The sequence below is a fragment of the Strix uralensis genome, chromosome 4 (genome assembly GCF_047716275.1).
Source record: "Strix uralensis isolate ZFMK-TIS-50842 chromosome 4, bStrUra1, whole genome shotgun sequence".
Classification (NCBI taxonomy): Eukaryota; Metazoa; Chordata; class Aves; order Strigiformes; family Strigidae; genus Strix; species Strix uralensis.
In genome coordinates, this window is record NC_133975.1 from 15415873 (window position 1) to 15427984 (window position 12112).

Consider the following 12112-nt stretch of genomic DNA (forward strand, 5'->3'; position numbering starts at 1 on the left):
AGTGAGTTATTTTGCTAAATCAGTCAGAGAGAGTACAAAAGGAAGACATGGTATAGAAAACCATGGGAACTATTTTTCAACACTTGTTTGGGCACATGTAAGTTTAAATCACACCAGAGCTTCTAAGATACATTCTAGGATCCTGCACATGCCTATTTTTTTATGAGGCTATTTATAGTGTGTATAAATAATGATGTGTTTAATTTTATGTCTTCCAAATCTTGTTGGAAAACAGGACTTGCACTCCTAAATCGCATCTGCAGTTTGACAGCTTTGCTTACAGTCTAGCAGATAATGGCTGTAGCGCTGTACTCCTCCACGCTGCAGCTCATACGTATGTTTTCTCCTCACAAAGGACTGAAGATGGGTGAGCAATATTTTGCATGAAGTATTTGTGTGGGAAATTTGTGAAGTGCCTTCCCCAGATCATGTGTGGTCTTAGTCTGTGCCACTCCTCTTACTCATATGATTAAAAAGCCTAGTACAATAAAAAACCCAAACAACAAACTATTAGAAATATTTTGGTATCTGTAACTGCAATGAGAAGTGGAGTTTGGCAGTTATGATTTTTGTTGCTGCCTTTTACCTCTAGAATAAGAAATGACATGTATTTATATTACAGAATTTGGCTTTATAATAGGATCTTGCAAATCCAAGTGCTCTGCATACTGATGTCTGCTGGCAAACACAGTTCTCATAGAGTTTTCAATGTATGTGCTGCCCTACCGAGGGAGGGGATCAGTCATTGGATTTGGAACTTTGCAGCTATAGGTCAGGTCACACATCTGAATATGAAGCTACTTCGTATTCATAAAATGTCTTAACAACCAACAGCTTTTGGAACTTAATCCATGAAAGAATTTAAGCACCATTCAGGAAAAAACCCAACACATACTTAGAGCTCACTCCTTCAGTATATACTTAACTTTAAGCAGAAGATTATTTCATTGATTTGTAAGCTTTTCCCCCCTCATGGGATTTGTAGTGACCTTTGTAAAATGAAGCAAAATTCCATCCTGATGAACTGAAATTGAAACCATTAAGGAAGGATGGACAGGATTGACACAGCTCAGTTGTGCCTAAACTTCTGGCTGTGGTAGGTTTTAATTGAGAGGCATTTGAGCATCATACCCTGTGGCCCCTGAATGTGTTTCATTCCTCTTCCCAACATGTGTCTGCCACCATCCCCATTTATGAAAGTGCATTTTCATCACACAGCAAGAGCACATACGCATCTGGTTACATGGCAATGAGCAGCGTACATACATGTTCCTCTGACTATATACATGTGTTGTGTGAAAAAAGCAACCAGACTCATAACTTGACATATGCATATGCCTGGTCATACAGCTGGACACGAGGTTTGTGCTTCAGGACTCAGCGCTCATCCACACTGCCATGTCAGGATGCCAGATGACCATGGGTGTCGTATGACAGAGGAGGGCAAGATGGAAAGGGTAGGAAGCAACTCGTAGTCTGGATTCATTGGTCTCATAGGCTGGAGCAAGACTTCTGGCTACAGATTAGTAATTTCTTTTGCTGAATGTAACATCCTCGGTGTGTGGAGTGTATTTCTGTATCCCTGGTGCAGTCAGTGTATTTCCCCATCACTTGATTCACTAACTGTGCTAAGCAAGTACAATTGTTTCTACTTAGAAGTGGATGCAAAACCTCTAAATATTAGGAAGAAAAAGTAGGACAAACCTTAAACAAAGTGTTCATGAAAGTCCTGCCCACTTTTCTACTCCTTTACTTCTTTGCCATTATTTTCGCATTTTTTTCTTTAAAAAATGTTAGTGTCACATTACACTAAATAGTACTTCTCTCAATTCTTCACAGCTGTCTAAAGAATAACTTTTTTTTTTTTTTTCTTAAGTAAAAGAAGAGGTGTGATGGAGGTAAAGTCTTGTGGTTTGACTGGGAAGAGTGTTTTGGATCTCAGGGAATGAGGATGAGGAATGCTCACCTTGTGACTTTTGCTGATATTGGAAAGGTGTGAGCTTGGCTGAGTGTTTTTCTCATGTGAAAGAACTGGCTGCTTATCTTCGGCTCTGGAGGAAGTGGCTGATACTGCTTTGGCAGTGTCTTCAGAGGCCTAGAGAAGTCAAAGGAGAATTTGAAAAACTATTAGGGAATAAAGGAGGCACAGGGACTGTAAATGCAAGCTCAAGAAATAAAACACTGGAATTTTCTGAAAACATTCCAATGTATTTGTGCTGAGCTTAGCTCAGGTCCAGGAGCTTCTTGGAGCCCTTCAATAACAATAATAATTTTGGATAATATTCTACATTCGCAAGACGTTACTGTACTGTGTTATGTGCCACTTAACACCGCTTTCGTGTGCTTCACCAGCATCTGCCAAGTATAGCTCTCCAGTGTTGATTTTTCTGGGTGGATACAGCCATGTGTAAGGTCCAGCCAGGGAACACACTGCAGTTCAGACACACAGGAAAAAATGCTATTCATCCCAGAAAACTCACAGCTAACACGTGCTCAGTGTTTTCTGGCAGATGTGGGCACACTCTGCCCGTGCTCTGAGACCAGCCAGTCATAGCCCAGCTCCAACTGTAAGCTGTAGCACAGAGAGCAGGTGAGTAAAACCGGAGGTGCATCCATGCTGCGCCGCAGACCTGCCCTTCAGCGGTGGGCTCCTGGGGAGGGACCCTTGTGCATTTGCATGGTACAGACCAAAATTAAGTATGGTGAGAGAATTAAGAACCATTCTGGCCACCATAATACAAGCAGAAACAAATAGTGAAATTTTGTAGAATAATGGAATAAGAATGTTCTTATTTCTGCCCTTTTACAGTTTTGAATTTAAGAAGCTACACTGTCTTTTTATGCTCTTATTTCATATTTTAACTTAAGGAATAATCTAACTATGTCTGTAATGCCAATCGTATTTTAAACTTCTTTATAGCTTTTATGGCAGTCAGTGTAGGCACGTTGGAATAAGCTTGTCAGTCTTGGATGACCTTTTGGAAGGATGTCTTAATTGTAGCAGTTATTGTTTGGAATTGAAAAGATCAAGAAGCAATTAATTTTTTGTTTGTGGGCATATCATAGAAAAATATATTTGTGGAATAGAGCTTAGTCCATCTTCTGTGGGAATAAGTGGCAATATTCCAGTTGATTTCTATGGACATGATATAGATTTGTAGCAAAATAAATTGGCAGAAATATTTAAGAGGCAGTGAAGTCAATATTATTGTGGTGAAAAGAGCCTAAGGCACCAATACAAATTGTTTGAAGATTTTTTTTTCCCCAGCAATTTATATCTGGGTTGAACCAGATTCAAGATTTCTAGGCTTTTGACTTGGTCCTAGGCTCAGTCAAGTTGATTTTGAAGATGCAGGCCCAAGCTCCTGCTATGAACACTTGTGGCTCATATTTTGTTCTCCCTAACTTCATATCACAGAAGCACAGAATCATCTAGGTTGGAAAAGACCTTGAAGATCATCTAGTCCAACCATTAACCTAGCATTGGCAGTTTCCAACTACACCATATCCTTCAGCACTATGTCGACCTGACTCTTGAACACCTCCACGGATGGGGACTCCACCACCTCCCTGGGCAGCCCATTCCAACACCTAACAACCCGTTCTGTAAAGAAATACTTTCTAATATCCAGTCTAAACCTTCCCTGGTGCAACTTGAGGCCATTCTCTCTTGTCTTGTCACTCATTACTTGGTTAAAGAGACTCATCCCCAGCTCTCTGCAACCTCATTTCAAGTAGTTGTAGAGGGCGATGAGGTCTCCCCTCAGCCTCCTCTTCTCCAGACTAAACAACCCCAGTTCCTTCAGCTGCTCCTCGTACGACATGTGCTCCAGACCCTTCACCAGCTCCGTTGCCTTTCTCTGGACACGCTCAAATAATTCAATGGCCTTTTTGTAGTGAGGGGCCCAAAACTGAACACAGGAATTGAGGTGCGGCCTCACCAGTGCCAAGTACAGGGGTAAGATCCCTTCCCTGTCCCTGCTGGCCACGCTATTTCTGATACAAGCCAGGATGCCTTTGGCCTTCTTGGCCACCTGGGCACACTGCTGGCTCATGTTCAGCCAGCTGTCAATCAACACCCCCAGGTCCCTCTCTGACTGGCAGCTCTCCAGCCACTCCTCCCCAAGCCTGTAGCGCTGCTGGGGGTTGTTGTGGCCCAAGTGCAGCACCCGGCATTTGGCCTTATTGAACCTCATACAGCTGGCCTCAGCCCATCGCTCCAGCCTGTCCAGGTCTCTCTGCAGAGCCTCCCTACCCTCAAGCAGATCAACACTCCCACCCAACTTGGTGTTGTCTAAAAGTCCAAAGAAAGCCAGGTAGTGAAAGCATGCCGGCTCGCTTCCAGTCATCTCGTTACCATGAGCGGTACAGATGGATGTGAGCGTTCATTAGCACTGAGTTCCCCAAGGACTGCAGTAAGCAATCTCTTAAGTGATCTTACCGTGGGGGAGGCAAAGGTTCCTGAAAAAGAGAAAACAAAAATCTGTATAAGCTTTTTTCCTTGTTTTAGTAAGAGAAATGTAAAGAGTTTAGATTAAGCAGACATGCCTGTGTGAACAGTCGAGTTTATGTGCTCCACAGCTCATAACATCATACTTTAATATGCCATTTTAAAATCACCGAGGGGTAAAAGACATCTACATAAACTACGAATGCAAGTAAGTGAGATAATGTAGGACTGCAGATGTGAGTTCTCTTATCCTTTAGTTAGCACTAGCAAAATTGCAGCCTGCTTTTAAAAATATATTAAATGGCAAAATGATCTATAAAAATTTTAATTAATGAGAGATTCTGCTTACCTGGGGCCCATGTATCTTCATTCTTTCTCCTAAAAATAATTATTAATAATTGTTAATAGAGTGCTACCCATATAATACATAAATAAAGGTAGAGCTTTATTCTGGTATTGTTACTATTGGCAGTCCAGCCCTATTACCCCTCCACTGCGGCTCTACGTCCAGAACTCTTTGCTCCAAGGTCATGTTCCTGTCCCCACAGCATTCGTCCTACCTATCACATCTGTATCTCCATAACTTTTCTTGCTACTGAATGGGGAGCATTAATTTCTGTGAACCTAGAAGAAGCTGGAAGCTTCAGAGATTCAGTGGGAGATTGCTATGTGTGGGAGTGAAGGCAAGTCACAGCCTAGACCTGAGACAGAGGTCACTGAAGTGCGTGTTTTCTCTGTAAACTGTCCTGCACGTGAGGCCAATGGGCTCTGAATGAAGCTTATTGGAAGTGGAATGGATTTTGTTTGATCTGACTTTATTTAGCCTTTCTTAAGGATGGATTCAGGTGCAATTTATTCCAACCTTTTGTGCTTCTCTCCATATAAAACACAAGACTAAGTGTACTTAGATAATTATGGCAATCATAGAGGTGTTGAGAATCTTCCTGTGCTGTAGTCAATAAATCTTTTTAATATCACTCACAAACATTCATTTCATGAGACTGTCCTGGTTTTGTCTGGGATGGAGCTAATTTTCCCTCGTAGTAGCTAGAATAGTGCTGTGTTTTGGATTCAGTATGGGATTTGGTATGAGAAGAATGTGGATAATGCACAGATGTTTTTAGTTCTTGCTAAGAGATCAAGGACTTCTCATCCTCCCATGTCCTGTCCGTGTGCAGGTGTATAAGAAGCTGGGAGGGATCAGAGCCAGAGCACCAGACCCAAACTGGCCGATGGAATATTCCGTATGGTATAACATCATGCTCATAGATGAAAGCTGGCTGAGAAGCTGGCTCTCTCTTCCAGGATGGCAATTTCGGGATTTTCCCTCCTCTGGGATCACTAGCTGGGAACGGGCTGGGCATCAGTCAGTGCCTGGTGAGCAATTGCGTTGTGCATCACTTGTTTGCATATTCTTTTATTATGATTATTATTATCATTATTATTTTAATTTTATTTTATTTCCGTTATTAAGCTGTTTTTATCTCAACCTATGAGTCCCCTTACCTTTACCCCTCCAATTCTCTCCTCTCTCCCTTGGGGCAGGGGGGAGAGTGAGTGAGCAGCTGTGTGGTGGTTGGCTGCTGGCTGGGTTTAAACCGCAACAGAGACATAACTCAGAATCAGTTAAAATTAAAGCAGGAAAAAAACCAAGTATTTTTAATTTTTTCAGCTTAAATTATAAAATAAAATTTAAAAATTGTGATGATACTTGATAGAACAGAGTGAACTTTGGTTTTACCTCTGGCTTTCAGAATGAAACATTTGAGAGTGATATTCAGGTATTGTAAATATAAATATTATTCAGAGACTTTATATATATGCTTATCAAGTTCTTTGGGATGCATTTTTTGCCTGTTTTGATTTTTGTATAGAAATTTATAAAAATCTCAAAAAGCAATGAAAGTAAATATTTTTTGTTTTCAAATTTAGCCAAATATGACTGATTATTTAAATGAACATAGGAGATCTTACTAATTAAAAACCTATCTTACTCTATTTGCATTAGGTTTTGATTTTGAAAATATTTTCATAAATTCTACATACTGAAATCCTAACTAATGCAAAAAGAGATGCAATGTATCTTAAGTTCTCCTTCAAGTAAACCATAACAAATTACTCTGAATATAATAATGGTACCTTAAATGTTTAACAATTCTAGAAAATATCTTTTGCAAAAATTCTTTTGTGCTGTTCATGCCATCTTGTGGCAAAGCCACTTAACAGCACTGGGTGTGAGAATAAATGTTAAGATACATTTAATAACAGTGTCGTCATTATCAAAAAATAAGAGTCCTCTATAAGCACTATTAGTTTAGGATGTACTAAAAATACGTATAAGTTGCATTCTCAAACTGCAGAGTTTAATCTACCTGCCTGCACTGTCTTTGGTTCATCTTTCTTAATGTCAGCACACAATCTCATGGAGGCAGACAAGCATCTAAATCCAACCTACTAAATCCTGGATTTGAAGCTTTATCTAAACTGGCAAACTGTCACTGGGACCTTGCCTACCAGTTTTGGCAGATTTTGAAACTGATTTACTCGAATTCCTCTCAATTCAGCTTTTTTACAAGCTACATCAGGATTTGCTCACAAGAGTCAATCTAACCTTTCATTTTGCAAATTTGATAGTGCTTTCTCATAATCTGTAGGAATTATTTGGCTCTATGTTTTGTATTATAGTATGAACTAAAAGGGAAAAAGCAACCCCAAATTCTGTTTTGCATGGATTCTTTTGCATTATTTTTCTGGCTGATCAAATATTATACTTACTCTCTGAAAATCAGCCATTATAGCAAACATAGAAAGAATCATATTTTCCTGGCTTGGCATCTGCATTCTTTTTGACCATATTTAGCATATGATTCAAAGATTTGAAAGTGGTAAAGAAAAATTATCATTCCTTTTCAAGGTTAATCAGATATTTAATCCTTCAGTAGTTGACTTCATGAGATATTGCTACATCTAAAATATATCAAATATAAAAAAATATATAGAAAAGTATATAGAAACCTATATTTAAAATAATCTTATGATTGAGTAAAAACATCAGTTAAAGGATTTAACAATTAGACACCTCATTAGATTCTTGAAAAATAAGATAGCAGTCTCTCTGATTTCACCACAAGAAACAAAATAGAACGAACAAAAATTAAAGGTGTATTTGTGACTCAAAATTGTAGGATATTGAAGCAAATTTACAGTTAAAGCAGGGGATAAAAAATATATGCTACGTGATATACCACATAATTAGCATATTCTTAGTAGGAGAACATTATCAGATAGCTTTTGTAAATAGATACCTAAGGATGTATAACCTTTATAGAAATTGCTAAAGTTGATATTACTATTTAAAAATAGTTACTAGATTATGCTTTACAATATATTAATACAAAATGCCTGGGAAGCATAGGGAGACAAAAAGCATCAGATCATGAGAAGTAAAGCATAGCAGGGATCCTGTAGCCTTTTGGTGGAACAGTTCACGAGACACAGAATCCCCCTGTCCCCCGCCCCCCCTCTTTATGTCCTTATAATTGTAGGGAAAAGGAAAACCTGATTTTTAAATTGAATTGCTTTTTTTTTTTCCCCCCTCTTTGAGGAATAGGAAGCTCATGAGATTCAATATATCTCCTTTTATAAATAATTACTTTGATGTTAGATAGTTGAAACAGTATTGCAAAATTTGCAGTATGATTATTTTGGAAAGCAGCTGCTGTTCTGAAAACCATGTCTATTCTATCATGTGCAATCTCTGCTTATGTACAAAAGCTAAATATGGAAGCAATTTCTATTTCTGACTGCAGAAATGGGTAGATTTTTTTATTATACCTCTAACACTTGGCATGCTTCTCCCCTCCAGAACAGATGTGTGTTTCTGTTAATAAAGCAAAATAAAGATGTGATGTTAGTCATCATCCTTGAAACTATGGTTAGTAAAAACGGTGCTGCTCCTGACTGGGATCCCTCTAACACTTGGTAGATCCCAGCAGTCAACAAGTGAAAGCAAGTGGCGAGGTACATTGGTGCAAAGTGAAACAGGAACGGCTCACAGGAACTTGTGCGACCTTGTATGACTGAATGTTGTGTGGCTAAGACTTTAAATAGACTGCACTTAGCTTTAAATGATATTACAGAAAAGGGAAACTCTGTTTGTGAATAGTGTTTAAGATCTTTACTTACAGCTGAGTATTGAGGGGGCTGAGATGTGTGCTGGCTGTTCATCGGGGAAGTGGTACCTGAAGGCCTTAAAAAACGTTTATCTGTAAAAGAGGAAGAAAAAGCAAGCCTGAGTAATTCAGTAATACTGTGTTTTAAGAAGAAGAGGTTTTAATGATCAAAATATGTTTTTCAGGTCAGGTCTTGCCATTGTTATAGCATTTTAATTTTTTCCTTTTCAGAACTTAACCGTTATTTTAGTAGCTGTATTGAGGACATAAGCATGACCCTGGTAATAGCTTTATGGTTAACCTCCTCACTGCGGTTAAAAATACAACCTTCATAAGCTGGTACACAGTTAAGGCAGATATTTGACCTAAACTGTGAATAGATTGTTGAATTTGTTTTTCATTCGAACCTGTGTTCTTGGCAATGCCATTGTGCTGTTCTGGTTTTGCAAGGGGTGTGGGGGGGTTTACTCTCTAGAGAGCTTTTTAATTTTTAGTTTAGGCTTTAATAAATACTGCACCCATGGCCATCTAAAAGAAATGCACAGGTTGTACACTAGCATGTGTTTTTGAGTCATTAATTTTATATCTCAAGGACATTGTTATTTGCCTAGGAAAGATGGCAAGATGGGATGTTAACATTGAGTTTTGCCTTTCCGAAATACATTTTCAGACTTGTCCTCACTCTTGTATCCTGACACGTTATAGTTACTGGGCATAACAGACAGGCAAAAACCAGCTTTTTGTTTAATGTGTTTTCTCTGAAATCACTAAACAAAACCAGTGTCTTTTTGGTATTTCAGGACAGTCTGATGTAAACAACAAAAGATGCTGACTGATGACTGAAAGCCTATACTACTAACCAAGATAAAAACTATATTTGGAATTTACTTCAAATTTCCAAATAAAATGCGTGGATGAGTCTTTGGAACATAATGTAGAATATCTGAATGTCCAGATAAATTTACTCACCTTAAAAAACATCTACTTGTTTAGACATCAAACTAACTCCTGCAAAAATCAGTAGAAAAATCTGTGCTGACTTTGATGTGAACTGAAGCAGGCCTCCATACATATATTGATCCTGTATTTTCAGATCTTTTTGTTTTCTGGTTTCCATTCTTCCTCATCTAGGATTTCTCCCCATTTTTTAAATGATTTAAAGCCTCCACAGGGTGTTTATAATGGCTTTGAGCAATGGATAGCTAGGATATTTCACTTCCTTAAACGGGATATTAATTTGCTATGTATGTTTGGGCATTAAATATGACTTGGAATGGCTTTAGTAAACCAAAACTTGATTAATACAGCTATCTTGCAAGGCTAAGAATGCCTGAGAAATAGACGCAAAGTAATTGCTTATTACTGTTATTGAAAGCAGCAGAGAACACCTTTGAAAAGAATACTACATTCCTTCATCTGCAAATTATCATCTGGAGGAAAGTTTCATGTGTTCTTTGATATGATTTCCATCTTAAAGGTTTCTAGGCTCAAATAGCAGTGGGCTTTTTTGAAATGCTTGTGGGTTTGACCAGTCATTTTTTTCACATTCCATGTGGAATGGGATCATAGAATTTCTCCTATGAAGGCAACATTAAAATTACAAAAGCAGCATGTAATTATTAATTTAACATAATCTAATGGAAATAAGGGTAACTGTTGAAAATGATGCAGATAAAGCTCTTTTCCTCTTCCTGCCCGCCAGTGTTTTATTTTTTAGTAGAACCATTTCATTTTAAAAAATACCCGTACTGAAAACCTGTACTGTTCCTGTTTACCTCTAGGTTTGGCTCACTTTCTGCAGACAGCAAAAGTTACCTGCATATTCGGATTCTTGTAGAGGTTTGGCAGGAAGGATTCTCAAAGCACGGATGGCCTCCAGAGTGGAAGAATTTACAGTCTCATAATCACCTTCTTCCTCCTCAGATACCTTGGGGGAAGATTGTAAGTCACTCTTGCCCTTCATTGTCAAGTCTTTGTTCTGGATAGAAGAAGAGATACACAGATAATACAAATAAATTTAAGTTCAAGATTAATTTCAGATTTAGAAATATTTGATTACCAGAACTGGACATTTTGGTGCACAGGAAATTTTCAGATGGGAATTGAAGGGTTGGAAAGTAGTAGAACAAGGGTTTTGAGAATCTAAATTTTTTATTTAGATTCATAGAATAGTTATTTGGGAGACAGTTTAGGTCTGTCTCTGAATTTGGCCTGTCACCACTCTTGAAAATATAATGCGAGTGTTTAGTTTTATGATCATTGCAGACGTTTGAAACTGTGCCTTTCATTATAATATTATCCATGTGGTATTTGTATTGTACTGACTGTTTACGTATGTTACTTGCAAGACTATATTATCTAACTCATCATAAATGTCACACTTTAAAATAAAAACATGCACTGTTTTGGGGAATTTGTGCTAGCAAATGTGCAGTCTGAGTGAATGCAATAGCAAGTATGTGTTGAACAGTGGAGTCCACAGACATGTGGTGTTGAGAGTGACTCAGGATGTCCTGGGTGTGTGTATACACTTGTACTAGGTTTGTTCAAGGTTATTTTCTGAAGTTCTGATCCACCCTTCATACTCACATACTCTGGAACATAACTGCTGGCTTCCTTCAGGAGGAGACATGCACAAACAGCGCAGAGCTGAGATTACTGCTGAGTGAACTCAACTGAGGGTATCTGGTGTCTTTGTAAGTCATATTTTGCTACCAGAGACAGTACAAGTGCATCCATGCACTTGGATCTTCCCGGATATTTGTTTTAATCTCTTCTTGAACTCACTAGTAAAGAGGAATCAATAGCTTCCTGGGGTGTCTTCTTCCATTAGTTAACTGTCCTTTCAGTTCATGCTTTTTCTCTGAGTGCTACAAATTAAACCAATTTGTTTTACCCTCCAAGGACTCTAAAAAATCGATTGCTATCCACTTTATTTCAACCTTTATTATGCTTAATGCCTATAATTATATTTCCTTTTAGTCTTCTCACTAAGCAAGTATAATTCTTTAAAGTTTCCCTAAGTTGTCAACCAACTTAAAAGATTCTGGACCTCATATCCCCAGGGTTACTTTCCTGTGAACTCTCTCCAGGTTGTACACATCTTTATTACAACATCAAGCAGACCTCCAAGAAGTGTTCTTGACAGTACATTTCAAGGTGAGGTTTGCCTTTTTACAACACTACATAAAAAAATACCACCACACCCTAGACAGACCCCTGCAGAATACCTGGGTTTGCAGGCTCTTCTGCTGCATAACTCTTTCCAGTTCACTAGCAGACTATTGTCAGCTAGGCTGAGGGTGGATATTTTTTTCAATCAGCTGTGCAAACACTTCACAGATTTTCATCTAGACTAGGTTTCCAGGCTTCTACTTATGAGACTGTCTTCTGGGAAATGTCAAAGACCTTACAAAAATCAAGATATATCACATCTACTGTTTTCTTTCACCCCATTATGGTTGTATTTCTGCCAAGAAGGAAATTACTC

General features: G+C 38.4%; 1 protein-coding gene across 1 annotated transcript in view; it reads right to left on the bottom strand.

Annotated features, from left to right (window-relative positions):
* The window catches only part of CLNK (cytokine dependent hematopoietic cell linker), a 38294-nt gene that overhangs the window by 14392 nt on the left and 11790 nt on the right, over positions 1 to 12112 (bottom strand). The window contains exons 4-9 of the mRNA XM_074864928.1: positions 10438 to 10600; positions 8636 to 8715; positions 8285 to 8330; positions 4800 to 4828; positions 4442 to 4461; positions 1967 to 2095 (exon numbers count right to left, since the gene is read on the bottom strand). Of these exons, the coding sequence (XP_074721029.1) occupies positions 1967 to 2095; positions 4442 to 4461; positions 4800 to 4828; positions 8285 to 8330; positions 8636 to 8715; positions 10438 to 10600 (467 nt within the window). The remainder of the gene's footprint in view (positions 1 to 1966; positions 2096 to 4441; positions 4462 to 4799; positions 4829 to 8284; positions 8331 to 8635; positions 8716 to 10437; positions 10601 to 12112) is intronic.